The sequence below is a fragment of the Nerophis lumbriciformis genome, linkage group LG17, assembly GCF_033978685.3.
Source record: "Nerophis lumbriciformis linkage group LG17, RoL_Nlum_v2.1, whole genome shotgun sequence".
Classification (NCBI taxonomy): domain Eukaryota; kingdom Metazoa; phylum Chordata; class Actinopteri; order Syngnathiformes; family Syngnathidae; genus Nerophis; species Nerophis lumbriciformis.
In genome coordinates, this window is record NC_084564.2 from 5,283,340 (window position 1) to 5,301,772 (window position 18,433).

Here is an 18,433-nt window from a genome sequence, read left to right on the forward strand (position 1 = left end):
ACACCTTGACCTCGGATAAGCGGAAGAAGATGGATGGATGGATGGATGGATGGACCTTTAACTTGTTAACAATATTAACTATATGTGTTAAACATGCTTGTATTATCATTAAACACCTTTAACTTGTTAACAATATTAACTATATGTGTTAAACATGCTTGTATTATCTTTAAACACCTTTAACTTGTTAACAATATTAACTATATGTGTTAAACATGCTTGTATTATCTTTAAACACCTTTAACTTGTTAACAATATTAACTATATGTATTAAACATTCTTGTATTATCTTTAAACACCTTTAACTTGTTAACAATATTAACTATGTGTTAAACATGCTTGTATTATCTTTAAACACCTTTAACTAGTTAACAATATTAACTATATGTGTTAAACATGCTTGTATTATCTTTAAACACCTTTAAGTTGTTAACAATATTAACTATATGTATTAAACATTTTGTTCTATCATTAAACACCTTTAATTTGTTAACAATATTAACTATGTGTTAAACATGCTTGTATTATCATTAAACACCTTTAATTTATTAACAATATTAACTACCGTATATGTGTTAAACATGCTTGCATTATCTTTAAACACCTTTAACTTGTTAACAATATTAACTATATGTATTAAACATTCTTGTATTATCATTAAACACCTTTAACTTGTTAACAAAAACATATATTTCATAAATAAGTAAATATAAATGATATATATGAATGAGGTAGATCCCCACGACTCAATCAATCAATCAAAGCTAGCATGCTAACATGTAGCCACTTCCTTAGGAACACCACAAAGATAATAATGTCAACAAGGTCTTCCTTTAACAATGTTTTATTGTTGTTTTTGTAGTCTTTGGTGGCACCAACAATCTTTAAAAAAAAATGTTTTAATGATTAAAGTGTGCTGCTGCTTGTTAGCGTCTTAGCTAGTTAGCGGGTTAGCCACACATCAGAGCAGCTTTAAACTACCTTTTTCTACACTATAAAACTAATAAGAAGTTTATTACAAGTCTAAGTTAGCAGCACATTATTTCATTCCTTCTATTTCATCTAAAAATCGGCAGTTGTGTTTGTTAGCTAGTTTGTCATTGAAGTCACCCAAGTGCATTGTGGGACGCCAGCGCGGGAACCCAGGTGAAGTTCCAGCGTCCCACGGGGTCTTTCCTGACGAAGGCTTGTCCCTGAGGGAAGCTGTGGGTCTTGACGCTGCTGGAGGGACTGAGGGCCATACTGAAGGCCAAGTCCGATGGACGTGAGGGACCACTGTGGACTGGACTTGGGAGGGGGGACACGTGACGCGGACTGACCGGGGGGTCCCTGGGGGTGGAGGGGAGCTGCTGAGCGGAGGAGCAGAAGTGTGGTGGCTGGCTGAACTGTGTGGACATGTGGACCGGGGGACCGGGGTCCTGTGGAGTCCAGTCGGCACGACTTAGCGGACCTTCCGGGCCACTCTCAGCAGGCGGCGGTGTGACTTCTAAAACCTGCTGGCACGCGTCGATGGTGTCTCTGTCCTTCAGGCCCAGCGTCCTCAGAACCCACAGGTCCAAAGCCGGCTCCGACGAGGCCGGCGACTCCGAGCAGAACTCGGCGGTGAGGTTCCTGCAGACACGTTTGCTGACCTGAGGGACGTTCTGGAAGGAGGCGCGCTCGTTGTTCCTCTTCAGCTTCCTGCTCAACTTGTGGACGACAACATGGACTCATCTTCACGTCTTTTCCCCTCATGACTTTCTTCACACTTCTGATTGGCTACTAGCTCATTTTATAGTGAAGTGAAGTGATTTATATTTATATAGCGCTTTTCTCTAGTGACTCAAAGCGCTTTTACATAGTGAAAGCCAATATCTAAGTTACATTTGTGGCACTGGGAGCAGGTGCGTAAAGTGTCTTGCCCAAGGACACAACGGCAGTGACTAGGATGGCGGAAACGGGGATCGAACCTGGAACCCTCAAGTTGCTGGCACGGCCGCTCTACCAACCGAGCTGTGTTATACTTTTTTTTAAACTAAATTTCGCAGCCGTACACCTAACTTGGAACAATACACATGCTCATTTTTAGCATGTGGTGGCATTCTAACTTTTTAAGGTAATTTTAGTAACATTTTAGTAAAATTAGCTTAAAAAACTAGCATGCTACCACATGCTAAAAAAAAAAAAAAAAAAAAAAAAAAAAGGGTAAAATAATTTTACACTTTTTTTTAAACCAAGTTTTGCAGCCGTACACCTAACTTGGAACAATACACATGCAATTTTTTGTTGGAAGCATGCTAACTTTTTAAGCTAATTTTAGTAAAATTAGCTTAAAAAGTTAGCATGCTAAAAATTTAAAAAAGGGTAAAATAATTCTACACTTTTTTTTTACAAATTTTTGCTTAAAAAGTTAGCATGCTACTACATGCTAAAAATTAGCATGTGTATTGTTCCAAGTTAGGTTTACGGCTGCAAAATGTGGGTTAAAAAAAGTGTAAAATAATTTTACACTTTTTTAAATTTATTTTTAGCATGTGGTCGCATGCTAACTTTTTAAGCTAATTTTAGTAAAATTTTAGTAAAATTAGCTTAAAAAGTTAGCATGCTGCCACATGCAAAACATTTTAAAAAGTGTAAAATAATTTTACACTTTTTTTTAAACCAAATTTTGCAGCCGTACACCTAACTTGGAACAATACACATGCTCATTTTTAGCATGTGGTAGCATGCTAACTTTTTAAGCTAATTTTAGTAAAAGTTTAGTAAAATTAGCTTAAAAAGTTAGCATGCTACCACATGTTAAAAATTTAAAAAAGGGTAAAATAATTGCATACTTTTTTTTTTTACAAAATTTTGCTTAAAAAGTTAGCATGCTACTACATGCTAAAAAAATAGCATGTGTATTGTTCCAAGTTAGGTTTACGGCTGCAAAATGTGGGTTAAAAAAAGTGTAAAATAATTTTACCCTTTTTTTTTTTTTTTTTTTTTTTTTTTTTTTTTTTTTTTAGCATGTGGCAGCATGCTAACTTTTTAAGCTAATTTTAGTAAAATTTTGGTAAAATTAGCTTAAAAAGTTAGCATGCTACCACATGCGAAAAATTTTAAAAAGTGTAAAATAATTTTACACTTTTTTTTAAACCAAATTTTGCTCAACTTGTGGACGACAACATGGACTCATCTTCATGTCTTTTCCCCTCATGACTTTCTTCACACTTCTGATTGGCTACTAGCTCATTTTATAGTGAAGTGAAGTGATTTATATTTATATAGCGCTTTTCTCTAGTGACTCAAAGCGCTTTTACATAGTGAAAGCCAATATCTAAGTTACATTTGTGGCACTGGGAGCAGGTGCGTAAAGTGTCTTGCCCAAGGACACAACGGCAGTGACTAGGATGGCGGAAGCGGGGATCGAACCTGGAACCCTCAAGTTGCTGGCACGGCCGCTCTACCAACCGAGCTGTATTATACTTTTTTAACTAAATTTCGCAGCCGTACACCTAACTTGGAACAATACACATGCTCATTTTTAGCATGTGGTGGCATTCTAACTTTTTAAGCTAATTTTAGTAACATTTTAATAAAATTAGCTTAAAAAATTAGCATGCTACCACATGCTAAAAAAAAAAAGGGTAAAATAATTTTACACTTTTTTTTTAAACCAAATTTTGCAGCCGTACACCTAACTTGGAACAATACACATGCTCATTTTTAGCATGTGGTAGCATGCTAACTTTTTAAGCTAATTGTAGTAAAATTTTAGTAAAATTAGCTTAAAAACCACATGCTAAGAATTAAAAAAAGGGTAAAATAATTTTTCACTTTTTTTTTTTTACAAAATTTTGCTTAAAAAGTTAGCATGCTCCTACATGCTAAAAATTAGCATGTGTATTGTTCCAAGTTAGGTTTACGGCTGCAAAATGTGGGTTAAAAAAAGTGTAAAATAATTTTACACTTTTTTAAAATTATTTTTAGCATGTGGTAGCATGCTACCTTTTTAAGCTAATTTTAGTAAAATTAGCTTAAAAAGTTTGCATGTGGTAGCATGCTAACTTTTTAAGCTAATTTTAGTAAAATTAGCTTAAAAAGTTCGCATGCTACCACATGTTAAAAATGGAAAAAAAAGGGTAAAATAATTCTACCCTTTTTTTTTTTTACAAAATTTTGCTTAAAAAGTTAGCATGTGTATTGTTCCAAGTTAGGTTTACGGCTGCAAAATGTGGGTTAAAAAAAGTGTAAAATAATTTCACACTTTTTTAAATTTATTTTTAGCATGTGGTAGAATGCTAACTTTTAAAGCTAATTTTAGTCAAATTTTAGTAAAATTAGCTTAAAAAGTTAGCATGCTACCACATGCGAAAAAATTTAAAAAAGTGTAAAATAATTTTACACTTTTTTTTTTTAAACCAAATTTTGCAGCTGTACACCTAACATGGAACAATACACATGCTAATTTTTAGCATGTGGTAGCATGCTAACTTTTGAAGCTAATTTTAGTAAAATTTTTGTAAAATTAGCTTAAAAAGTTAGCATGCTACCACATGCTAAAAATTAAAAAAAGGGTAAAATAATTTTACACTTTTTTTTACAAAATTTTGCTTAAAAAGTTAGCATGCTACTACATGCTAAAAATTAGCATGTGTATTGTTCCAAGTTAGGTTTACGGCTGCAAAATGTGGGTTAAAAAAAGTGTAAAATAATTTTCCTTTTTTTTTTTTTTTTTTTTTTTTTAACATGTGGTAGCATGCTAACTTTTAAAGCTAATTTTAGTAAAATTTTAGTAAAATTAGCTTAAAAAGTTAGCATGCTACCACATGCTAAAAAAAAAATAAAAAATAAAAGTTAAAAAAAGAAAAATTTAAAAAAGTGTAAAATAATTTTACACTTTTTTTTTTAAACCAAATTTTGCAGCCGTAAACCTAACTTGGAACAATACACATGCTAATTTTTAGCATGTGGTAGCATGCTAACTTTTTAAGCTAATTTTAGTAAAATTGTACTAAAATTAGCTTAAAAAGTGTAAAATTATTTTACACTTTTTTTTAAACCAAATTTTGCAGCCGTACACCTTGGAGTCATATAACTTGGAAAGTGACACATGCTAATTGTTAGAATGTTTTTTTTAAGCTAATTTGACGCTTTGTTTTACCAAATTTCGCAGCCGTACACCTTGGAGTCATATATCTTGGAACGTGGGACATACTAACTGTTAATATCAGCATGCTTACTTTTTAAACTAATTTCACACTTTTTTTTAAAGCAAATTTCGCAGCCGCACACCTAACTTGGAACAATACACATGCTAATTTTTAGCATGTGGGAGCATGCTAACTTTTTAAGCTAAATTTACACTTTTTTTTAAACCAAATTTTGCAGCCGTACACCTTGGAGTCATATAACTTGGAACGTGACAAATGCTAATTGTTAACATGTTTTTTAAAGCTAATTTGACACTTTGTTTTACCAAATTTCGCAGCCATATACCTTGGAGTCATGTAGCTTGTAACGTGGCACATGCTAACTGTTAACATTAGCATGCTCACTTTTTTTTTTAAACTAAATTTTGCAGCTGTAAACCTAACTTGGAACAAAACACATGCTAATTTTTAGCGTGTGGTAGCATGCTAACTCTTTAAGCTAATTTTAGTAAAATTAGCTTAAAAAGTGGAAAATAATTTTACACTTTTTTTTAAACCAAATTTTGCAGCCGTAAACCAAACTTGGAAGAAAACACATGCTAATGTTTAGCATGTGGTAGCATGCTAACTTTTTAAGCTAATTTTTGTCAAATCCATCCATCCATCCATATTCTACCGCTTATTCCCTTCGGGGTCGCGGGGGGCGCTGGAGCCTATCTCAGCTACAATCGGGCGGAAGGCTGGGTACACCCTGGACAAGTCGCCACCTCATCGCAGGGCATTTTACTAAAATTTAACTAAAATTTTAGTACAATTTCAGTAAAATTTTAGTACAATTTGCTTTAAAAGTTAGCATGCTACCACATACTAATTTTTAGCAGTGGTAGCATGCTAAAATTTTAAGCTAATTTTAGTACAATTTTAGTACAATTTTAGTAAATTTGTTGTAAAATGTTTGTACAATTATTGTATTTAAAAAAAAAAATTGTAAAATGTTTGTAACATTTTTGTAATTTTTTGTAATTTTTATTTAAATGTTTTGTAAAATATTTGTACATTTTTTGTAAATTTTTGGTGATTTTTGTTTAATTTTTTTGTAAATATTTGGTAATTTTTATTTTATTTTTATTTAATTTTTTTTTTTTTTTTTTTTGTAAAACAAATTTAAAAAAAATGTAAATTTTTTGTCAACTTTTTGTAAATTTTTTGTCAAATTTTGAGCAAATTTTTGTCAAATGTTTGTCAAATTTTTGTCAAATGTTTGTCAAATTTTTGGCAAGTTTTTGGCAAGTTTTTGTCAAATTTTTGTCAATTCTTTGTCAAATTTTTGTCAAATTTTACTAAAAATGTTGTACATTTTTTGTAAAATTTTACTAAAATTTTACTAAAATTTTACTAAAATTTGCTTAAAAAGTTAGCATGCTACCACATGCTAAAAATTAGCATGTGTATTGTTCCAAGTTAGGTGTATGGCTGCAAAATTTGGTTTAAAAAAAGTGTAAAATTATTTTACACTTTTTTTAAACCAAATTTTGCAGCCGTACACCTTGGAGTCATATAACTTGGAACTTGGAACAGTTAGCATGCTAACTGATAGCATGGTAACATTAGCGTACTAACTTACCCCCTGCCCCCTAATTTTGCAACCGTTTACCCCTGAGTGTATTAACCCTGGTACTTGACATATGTTAACTAGCATTCTAACATTAACACGCCAATGTTGCGCTAAGTGATACTTAAGGCATGGAAACAACACGGAGGGCAAACTGCACAAAGAGCTGAGCTCACTTTGCTTTTCTCCCGCACGTTCCTGACGAAGGACGAGTTGAGGAACTCTCGGAGTTTGTTGTTCTCCTCCTGGAGGCGACTCAGCTGCTCCTCGCGCTGCACCAGCGTGTCCTGCAGCTGCGACACACACACACACACACACACACACACACACACACACACACACACACACACACACACACACACACACACACACACACACAGGTTATCATTTAGAATGGGGAGCAAGTGTGTGATCATGACTTGTGGGGACTATCCTTTCTACAGGTTGTGGAGGCATAAAAAGGTAAAAATGTGTAAAATGTCCACTGGCCAGTTAGCTCATACACGTCTTTAAATCTCTGCATTGATGAAGTCATGTGCTGATCATTCTTACTGGGGACCCTGGGGAAAAAGACTTCATATGCTTCATGGGGACCACATTTAAATCATTTTGCATAATTCACACACATTTGTACGTGACTACTGAGGCCCAATTTAAAAAAAAAAAAGAAGAAGTGTAAAGTAAATATGACATGATGGTCAGAATCCAGCACTACAGCTGTCCTCTTATAGGAAGTTTCACCACTTAAATGTTCAAGCAAATCCTGCATCTTCTGTGACATGACTGAAAACTGATATTTGGCAGTAATGAAGTTGTCTGCCACTCCAACTAGCATATATAGAAGGATGGAACATTCTGAATGTGAATCATACTTTAAGGTAATAATGTTTTATAATCATGCTGTATGAAAATGTCATCCTAAGGCAGTGTTTTTCAACCTTTTTTGAGCCGAGGCACATTTTTTGCGTTAAAAAATGCGGAGGCACACCACCAGCAAAAATGATTAAAAAAGCAAAACTCAATTGACAGTAAAAAGTTAGCATGCTACCACATGCTAAAAATAAAAATAAAAAAGTGTAAAGTAATTTTACACTTTTTTTAAACCAAATTTTGCAGCCGTAAACCTAACTTGGAACAATACACATGCTAATTTTTAGCATGTGGTAGCATGCTAACTTTTTAAGCTAAATTTTGTAAAAAAAAAAAGTGAAAAATTATTTTACCCTTTTTTTAATTTTTAGCATGTGGTAGCATGCTAACTTTTTAAGCTAATTTTACAAAAATTTTACTAAAATTAGCTTAAACAGTTATCATGCTACCACATGCTAAAAATAAATTTTAAAAAGTGTAAAATTATTTTAAACTTTTTTTAACACACTTTTTGCAGCCGTAAACCTAACTTGGAACAATACACATGCTAATTTTTAGCATGTAGTAGCATGCTAACTTTTTAAGCAAAATTTTGTAAAAAAAAAAAGTGTAAAATTATTTTACCTTTTTTTTTATTTTTAGCATGTGGTAGCATGCTAACTTTTTAAGGTAATTTTACTAACATTTTAATTTTAGTAAAATTACCTTAAAAAGTTAGCATGCTACACATGCTAAAAATTAAAAAAGTGTAAAATTATTTTACACTTTTTTTAAACCAAATTTTGCAGCCGTAAACCTAACTTGGAATAATACACATGCTAAAAATTAGCATGTGGTAGCATGCTAAATTTTTAAGCTAAATTTTGTAAAATCTTAGTAAAATTACCTTAAAAAGTTAGCATGCTACCACATGCTAAAAATAAAAAAAAGTGTAAAATAATTTTACACTTTTTTTTAAACCAAATTTTGCAGCCGTAAACCTAACTTGGAATAATACACATGCTAATTTTTAGCATGTGGTAGCATGCTAAATTTTTAAGCTAAATTTTGTAAAATCTTAGTAAAATTACCTTAAAAAGTTAGCATGTTACCACATGCTAAAAATAGAAAAAAGTGTAAAATAATTGTACACTTTTTTTTTAAACCAAATTTTGCAGCCGTACACCTTGGAGTCATATAACTTGGAACGTGACACATGGTAATTGTTAGCATGTTTTTTTAAGCTAATTTGACACTTTGTTTTACCAAATTTCGCAGCCGTACACCTTGTAGTCATATGGAACGTGGCACATGCTAACTGTTAACATTAGCATGCTCACTTTTTAAACTAATTTCACACTTTTATTTTTTTAACCAAATTTCGCAACCGTACACCTAACTTAGAATGATACACATGCTAATTGTTAGCATGTGGTAGCATGCTAACAGTAGCATGCTAACTTTGTAAGCTAATTTTACACTTTTTTTTTTTAACCAAATTTCGCGACCGTACACCTCAGAGTCAAATAACTTGGAACGTGGCACATGCTAACTGTCAACATTAGCTTGCTCACTTTTGAAACTAATTTCACACTTTTTTTTTTTAAGCAAATTTCGCAGCCGTACACCTAACTTGGAACAATACACATACTAATTTTTAGCATATGGTAGCATGCTAACTTTTTAAGCTAATTTTAGACCTTTTTTTTTTAAACCAAATTTTGCAGCTGTACACCTTGGAGTCATATAACTTGGAACGTGACACATGCTAACTGCTAACATATTTTTTAAAGCTAATTTGACACTTCGTTTTACCAAATTTCGCAGCCGTTGGAGTCATGTAACTTGTAACGTGGCACATGCTAACTGTTAACATTAGCATGCTCACTTTTTTTTTTAAACAAATTTCGCAGCCGTACACCTAACTTAGAACAATACACATGCTAATTTTTAGCGTGTGGTAGCAAGCTAAGTCGTTGTCGCAATTGTTGGATATGACTTTAAAACATAATCAAGCATGCTTCACTATAGCTCTTGTCTCAAAGTAGGTGTACTGTCACCACCTGTCACATCACACCCTGACTTATTTGGAGTTTTTTTTTTTGCTGTTTTCCTGTGTGTAGTGTTTTACTTCTTGTCTTGCGCTCCTATTTTGGTGCCTTTTTCTCTTTTTGGGGAATTTTCCTGTAGCAGTTTCATGTCTTCATTTGAGCGATATTTCCCGCATCTGCTTTGTTTCAGCAATCAAGAATATTTCAGTTGTTTTTATCCTTCTTTGTGGGGGACATTGTTGATTGTCATGTCATGTTCGGATGTACATTGTCTTTGCTCCACAGTAAGTCTTTGCTGTCATCCAGCATTTTCTTTTTGTTTACTTTGTAGCCAGTTCGGTTTTAATTTCGTTCTGCATAGCCTTCCCTAAGCTTCGATGCCTTTTCTTAGGTGCACTCACCTTTTGTTTATTTTTGGTTCAAGCATTAGACACCTTTTTACCTGCACCCTGCCTCCCGCTGTTTCCCACATCTACAAAGCAATTAGCTATCTGCTGCCACCTACTGAGACGGAATTGATTTATTGATTGAAACTTAAATTAGTAGATCGCACAGTACAGTACATATTCCGTACAATTGACCAGTAAATAGTTACCGTATTTTCCGCACTATTAGCCGCACCTAAAAACCACAAATTTACTCAAAAGCTGACAGTGCGGCTTATAACCCGGTGCACTTTATATATGGATTAATATTAAGATTCATTTTCATAAAGTTTCGGTCTCGCAACTACGGTAAACAGCCGCCATCTTTTTTCCCCGTAGAAGAGGAAGTGCTTCTTCTTCTACGCAAGCAACCGCCAAGGTAAGCACCCGCCCCCATAGAACAGGAAGCGCTTCTTCTTCTACTGTAAGCAACCACCCGCCCGCGTAGAAGAAGAAGAAGTGCGCGGATATTACGTTTCATTTCCTTTGTGTGTTTACATCTGTAAAGACCACAAAATGGCTCCTACTAAGCGACAGGTTTCCGGTTCATGAAAAGACGCAATCTCTCCATCCGCACACGGACTACTATTTCACAGCAACTGCCTAAAGACTTTCAAGAAAAGCTGGCTACTTTCCGTGCATATTGTAAAAACAAGATAGCTGAAAAAAAGATCCGACCAGAGAACATTATCAACATGGACGAGGTTCCACTGACTTTTGATATTCCTGTGAACCGCACTGTGGATACAACGGGAGCACGTACGGTGAATATTCGCACCACAGGGAATGAGAAGTCATCCTTCACTGTGGTTCTAGCTTGCCATGCTAATGGCCAGAAACTTCCACCCATGGTGATATTCAAAAGGAAGACCTTGCCAAAAGAGACCTTTCCAGCCGGCGTCATCATAAAAGCTAACTCGAAGGGATGGATGGATGAAGAAAAGATGAGCGAGTGGTTAAGGTAAGTTTACGCGAAGAGGCCGGGTGGCTTTTTTCACGCAGCTCCGTCCATGTTGATATACGACTCCATGCGCGCCCACATCACGCTGGTTTTTAATATATTATTAAAGTTTGACTGACCTATCCGACTGTTTTTTTGACATTCCTTTAGCGCAGTTAGATGCGGCTTATAACACGGGGCGGCTTATAGGTGGACAAAGTTTTGAAATATGCCGTTCATTGAAGGCGCGGCTTATAACCCAGGGCGCCTTATGGTGCGGAAAATACGGTACACCCGAATAAGGTTTTCAACTTGTTTAAGTCAGAGTCCACGTTAATCAATTCATGGTAGAGTAAGAAAGGAAAGGAAGAGTATTACAGGGTTACTCTGCCGAGCTCTAGACAGCACCGACACTCAACAACGACTGTATCTCACGGCACACTAGTGTGCCGCGGCACAGTGGTTGAAAAACACTGTCCTAAGGAACACTAAACTAGATTTTGTTGTTGTTCCAGCAGGTGTTCCCAGGGAATGGGTAACCTTTTGAGGGCCCTATTTTCAGACAGTTTGGCGTATTTTGGTGAAGCAGCGAGTGCAGTACCAGCTACAGCCAGATGAGGGGGCTGCTGTGCAAATATCTCACACTCAAACTAACCAGTAAACATGTTTTGTGAAAAAAAGGAGCTTAAAAATAAAAATTTTTGTCCCCATACCGTCAGAGGTCCGCTAAAGGTGACTGTGTAAACAGAGAGATGACCCCTTTAAGCAATCATTGCCAGAACACACACACACACACACACACACTTACACACACACACACACACGCTAGCAACATTAGCATGAGCTCCCCTATTCGGTGCACGTTGATTAGCATGGTTAGCATGGTTAGCGTGTCACCTGTTTGTTCCTCTGCAGGTGATGAGAGAGCTGCTCTGACCAAAAGACGCCAGCAGGGGGAGCCCTGTTGAACACACACGCCTCTGACACACAATTATTAATAACAAACCAAAGTAGTGGCGAGGAAAAAAAGGAGTGGACTCACCCCACACGCGCGGCGCCTCGACGAGGTCACAGGGGTCGCCGGGGGCCCAAACGGAGGTCAGGGTTTCCATGGAGACGTCTCCAGTTTATATTTTCTGTGACGATGAAGAGGGAAGACCGTTCGTTTGTGTCGTTATTACCAAAGCTTTTTTTTTTGGACACTGAATTTATGTAACTTAACTTTTTTTTAAATACAAATCATGCTGACAATTTCATTGAAAAAAATAGTATTTAATTAAATATTAGGTTTGTTGAATTGCAGTGTTTTAAAAGGCAGTGTGTAAAAGTTTTGTATAAAAACATTTTATGTAAAAAAAATTCTGTGTGCAGAAATATTTATTGCTTCAAAACTCAAGACTCACTTCCGGTTTCCCCCGTGTCACGTGACTGAAAACTGGACACCTCATTGGCTGGTGACTGCTTCAGTCTTAATTTACAGGAAGTGGGTCTTGAATATTTCCGGCTTGACTTTTTTATTTATTTTTTTATTTTATTTTACATTGAATTTTTACACACGGAATTTTTAAACACTGTATCTGAACAAACCTAATTTTTAAACAGTGCCCGCAAATTTTGGTTTAAAACAGTTTTAAAATTCAGTGTAAAAAGAATTCCCTGCTTCAAGACTCAATACTCACTTCCTGTAAATGAAGACTGAATCAATGCAGAAGCAGCCAATGACGAGTCAAGTTAGTCGTACTTCTTGAGTTTTCATTATTTGGAAACTATTCTTTCTGAACTGAATTTTTTTATATTGAATTTTAAAACACTGAATCTTTAAACGTACTAATTTCTCTCTCTCTCTCTCTCTCTCTCTCTCTCTCTCTCTCTCTCTCTCTCTCTCTCTCTCTCTCTCTCTCTCTCTCTCTCTCTCTCTCTCTCTCTCTCTCTCTCTCTCTCTCTCTCTCTCTCTCTCTCTCTCTCTCTCTCTCTCTCTCTCTCTCTCTCCAATAAAACATATTTTATAGTAATTAAAAAATATAGATTACATTTTTACTTTAGATTATATTTACTTTAGATTTTATTATAATTTATATATATATATATATATATATATATATACATATGTATATATACATATGCATATATATATATATATATATATATATATATATATATACATATGCATATATATATATATATATATAATAAATAATCTAAAATAAATATTCTCTAAAGTAAAAATGTAATCTATATTTTTTAATTACTATAAAAAAGTTTTATATATACATATGCATGCATATATATATATATATATATATATATATATATATATATATACATATAAAATAAATCTAAAATAAAATCTAAAATAAATATCATCCAAAATAAAACTGTAATCTATATTTTTTAATTACTATAAAAAAGTTGTATATATATATATATATATATATATACATATGTATATATATATAATTATACATATATATATATACATATATATATAAAATAAAACATCTAAAATAAAATCTAAAGTAAATATCATCTAATATTAAAAAATATAGATTACATTTTTACTTTAGATTATATTTACTTTAGATTTTATTATAGATTATATATATATATATATATATATATATATACATATATATATATATATATACATATGCATATATATATATATATATATATATATATAATAAATAATCTAAAATAAATATCATCTAAAGTAAAAATGTAATCTATATTTTTCAATTACTATAAAAAAGTTTTATATATACATATGCATGAATATATATATATATATATATATATACATATATACACATATAAAATACATCTAAAATAAAATCTAAAATAAATATCATCCAAAATAAAACTGTAATCTATATTTTTTAATTACTATAAAAAAGTTGTATATATATATATACATATGTATATATATATAATTATACATATATATATATATATACATATATATATAAAATAAAACATCTAAAATAAAATCTAAAGTAAATATCATCTAATGTAAAAATGTAATCTATATTTTTTAATTACTATAAAAAAGTTATATATATATATATATATATATACACACATATATATATATACATATATATATATAAATAAAATCATCTAAAATAAAATCTAAAGTAAATATCATCTAAAGTAAAAATGTAATAAATATTTTTTAATTAATATAAAAAACGTTTTATTATTCAACATGTTGCAACAAATGGCTGACATGATTAAATAAATGGTAAATGGGTTACACTATTACCACATTCACCCATTCACACACTGATGGAAGCCGCCATGCAAGGCCCTAACCACGACCCATCAGGAGCAAGGGTGAAGTGTCTTGCTCAAGGACACAACGGACGTGACTCGGTTGGTAGAAGGCGGGGATCGAACCAGGAACCCTCAGGTTGCTGGCACAGTCACTCTCCCAACCGCGTCACGCCGTCCCCAAATGTATGATTATGAATCTCTCTCTCTCTCGTTAAATAATAAAACGTTTATATATATATATATATACAGTATATGTATGTATGTATGTATACATTGGAATTTTATTTTTTTTTAATTACTATGCAGCTGAGATAGGCTCCAGCACCCCCTGCGACCCCAAAAGGGACAAGCGGTAGAAAATGGCTGGATGGATGGATGTCGTAACACAATGGCTGACATGATTATGAGTTATGAGTTTTCAAGTGGAGCAAAGCAGTCCACAATAATGACATTTGAGTTATTTCTTGTATTAATTCTGTTCCACCCGGCGATGTTTAAAGATGTCAAAATACACACAGAAAATATGACGAGATGCGCACCGTGAATGAAGTAGAGAAGTATTGTAATATTTACGCGCTAAAACACTTTAAACATCAAAGATGCCGCACGCCTTTTCCCGCCACTGGCAAGTCAGCTCACCCGCACGAGACGTGGCCACGCGACGTGCACGCGCAGCACGCAGACCTCCAACGTCGCCGCGAAAAGAGGAAATAAAGTCCGAACGGAGGAGAAAAGAGGTGAAAAGTGTCGTCGATGCGGAGTAAAAGTGAAAAATAACACCTAAAGGGAAAAAAGTAACACACACGCACGCACACACAGGGCTCACGGACACACGCGACAGCTATTAACTCCTCGACCAATCACGTTGCTGGGTACCAGTGACGTCACGCAGTCGTCTCCGTGTATTTGCATGTAAATGACTTTAAATAAACAATCATGCATCAGCAGCAGATTCATGTTATTATGCTGACTTTGTTGCCATGGTTACATGCAGGGACAATGAAAAAGAGCATGTTTATGATGTATTTACAGTATTTAAAAAAAAAAAAAGAAGCAAAATGACAGTTTAAGAAAAAGGTGAAAAACAAGACAACGTCAATGGCACGCACACAGTAAGGTGCGTTCAAGTGCAGCAGAAATAATCTGACATTTATTTGACAAGGTGATACGTGACCTGTGTGAAGTTGTCCCCCCTTACCGTTGCAAGTATTAAAGTAACACTCAGGCCATCCATTTGTGCTGTAAAACATTTCATTTGTACCAATAAGGTTTTTAAGTTATTCTGAAATACATTTTCTGACTCGTGACGACTTCAAGCGTCAAAATCTCCCATTCGTTTGTGCTGCAAAAAAAGATGTAACTTCTATAGTTTTTACATTTTGGGGCTGGTCATGAATAATAACGCTTTAATAAAAATAAAAACTATAAAATGTTAATAACATAAAATACATTAGACAAAAAAAATTCTGCAGCACAAACAAACGGGATCCGTCTGTGGAGATTTTCACGAGGTGAAATAATTACATTATTAATATTATTACATTATTATCATTATTACATTAGTAATATTATTACATTATTATCATTATTTAATTATTACATTATTAATGATATTAACATTATTTAATTATTAACATCATTAACATTATTACATTAATAACATTACTACATTATAAACATTATTGAATTATTAACATTAATGCATTCTTAAAATGATTACATTAACATTATTTAATTATTAACATTATTACATTATGAAAATTATTACAGTAATCACATTATTAACATTATTTAATTATTAATATTACATTATTAAAATTATGAAATTATTAAAATTATTACATAATAACGATATTAACATTATTTAATTATTAACATTATTACATTATTAAAATTATTACATTATTAACAATACTACATTATTGACGATATTAACATTAATTAAATTAATAACATTATCACATTACTAACAATGTTAACATTGTTACATTACAGACATTATCAACAACATTACATTATTAACATTGTTAATGTTATTAACATTATTACATTATTGACGTTATAAACATTATTACATTATTAACATTATTACATTATTAACATTGTTAACATTATTAACATTATCAACATTATTAACGTTATTAACATTATTAACAACATTGCATTATTAACATTATTAACAATATTACGTTATTAACGTTATTAACATTATTACATTATTAACATTATATTATTAAAATTATTACATTATTAAAATAATTACATTAACATTATTACATTATTATTACATTATTAACATGATCAATATTATTACATTATTAACATCAGAGGACTACAGTGGAGAAAAGCCACTAAGAATATCCTTGAGGCTGCAGAGAAGGCCTCCTGGTGGCTGTGGATCTGTGGTACGCTACTTGGACACAATCTGGGGGCTGATCACCCCTGGCTGGGTCGCCCGGGCGAGGGTGTCTGATGATTAAAGACCCAAAACACCCTATGACCCTGGGTTTATCACTGATGATGTATCCAAGTAAGACCGTAAGGTATTTGAGTTCTAGTACATCTGGCTTTGCCAGTGACCTCCAACAGGAAAGGCTGGATGACAACCATGAAAAGAGCGGTGACTACTGGAAAGACCAGCTCGGAGAGACAGCAACCGGGGTAGGAAAGGCCAGCTCTCTAAACTACGGCTCCCGTGAGGGAGCACCCAAATCTTGCTACGAAGAACCCTACAGGAAAAACAACACCTCCTTGTGTCCCAAAACAACTGCTGGAAGATGAAGATTCGGTCTCTTTTTTTATTTTGGGTGACCCAGCTTATCCCCTGACGCCATATACCCCAACGGCGGAGTCAACCCACAACAACAATACTTTGGGTATTCTCTGTCCAGATGAACTGATGTAAAATGTTCTTTATCGCATTGTCTACTTTCCCATGTCAATTAAAGATGTACAAATTTACTTTACAAAAGAGAAGTGTAGGATACTACCTCTGCCCCTCGGCCTGCTCCGCCGACTTCAGCACCTCGGCCTGCTCCGCCGACTTCAGCACCTCGGCCTGCTCCTCAGCTGCCCTCCTCGTCTCCGGCTTTAACGTCCGCTGCTTCCACGCCGATGACTTCCGCTGCTGCTTCCACGCCGATGACTTCCGCTGCTGCTTCCACGCCTCAGACGTCTCCTCCTCGTTTCCGGCGAGACGCACCATTGCGCTACTCGCGTCTGCCTTCCCGACGGCCAAGATGGTGGCCGTTCCTTGGTCGCCCGCCTCGCCGGCCTCAGCGGCGTTCTACTCGCCGCCGCCACCAGACTAGTCCTCGGTGGATTCGGGGACACCACCAATTCACCCCTCCGCCCTCCCTTGACTTTTTTTCCTCTGCCTTTTGTGGTACGACCTGTAGGACATCTGGGAGCTGTCCATAAGGAGGGGGTACTGTTACGGCTCTGGCTCTTGCCAACGCCGCTCATCCGTCTGTGCGCACCTCGGGACACGCCCACGGGTGCGCACAACCAGGGGACGCGCACAGCGCGTCCCCGCCCTGCAGCAGCCACCAGCTGCAATCACTCACCGACAATCTACACACCTGGGTCTGATGAGGGCAAGCTCAATAAAGGACCAGTGGACCCAAGGATCGGCGCGGGAACTTAGTTTTCTCATGGTGTACCGTAAGGCTTATGATCTCTCTCTGGCTCTCTCTCTGCGTGTTTTCCCTCGTGTCTGACATCCTTGTTTGTTCTCCCGTGCCTCCGCAGTGTTTACCTTCCGTTGCCCTGGATTTTGACTGCCTCCCTCGTTTCCTTGACTCCTCGCTTGCCCCTGGACTTTGACGCCTCTCTCTCGCCCCGGATCACCTGCCTGCCCCATGGACTGCCTCGTTTGCTTTCGTCAACACTTGGTAACACACTTCAGCTAACTACACACATAGTCTTACACCACACACTCTTGTATTCTAGTTCACACTCCATTTCCTTAGTTCAGTAGTGTTTATTATTATTATATATATATATATATATATATATATATATATATATATATATATATATATATATATATATATATATATATATATATATATATTGAGTTATTATTATATATATATATTAAATAATTATATATACTGCCCCCTGGTGTCTGTTTGCCGTCACCTCCCTCAGTAAACACAACAATTACA

At 34.6% G+C, this 18,433-nt stretch overlaps 1 protein-coding gene across 3 annotated transcripts in view; it reads right to left on the reverse strand.

Annotated features, from left to right (window-relative positions):
- Window positions 1-837: 837 nt before the first annotated feature.
- gmnc (geminin coiled-coil domain containing) overlaps window positions 838-18,433 on the reverse strand; it is a 66,829-nt gene continuing 49,233 nt past the window's right edge. For 2 of the 3 annotated variants that reach the window (XM_061972249.1, XM_061972248.1), the window contains 4 exons: window positions 12,034-12,127; window positions 11,889-11,971; window positions 6,903-7,019; window positions 838-1,688 (listed from right to left, as the gene is read on the reverse strand). In XM_061972249.1, the coding sequence (XP_061828233.1) occupies window positions 1,107-1,688; window positions 6,903-7,019; window positions 11,889-11,971; window positions 12,034-12,103 (852 nt within the window). In that variant the 5' untranslated portion in view covers window positions 12,104-12,127 and the 3' untranslated portion in view covers window positions 838-1,106. Of the gene's footprint in view, window positions 1,689-6,902; window positions 7,020-11,888; window positions 11,972-12,033; window positions 12,128-14,903; window positions 15,018-18,433 lie in introns of those variants that run through there. The other variant, XM_061972250.1, reaches the window with a different exon arrangement.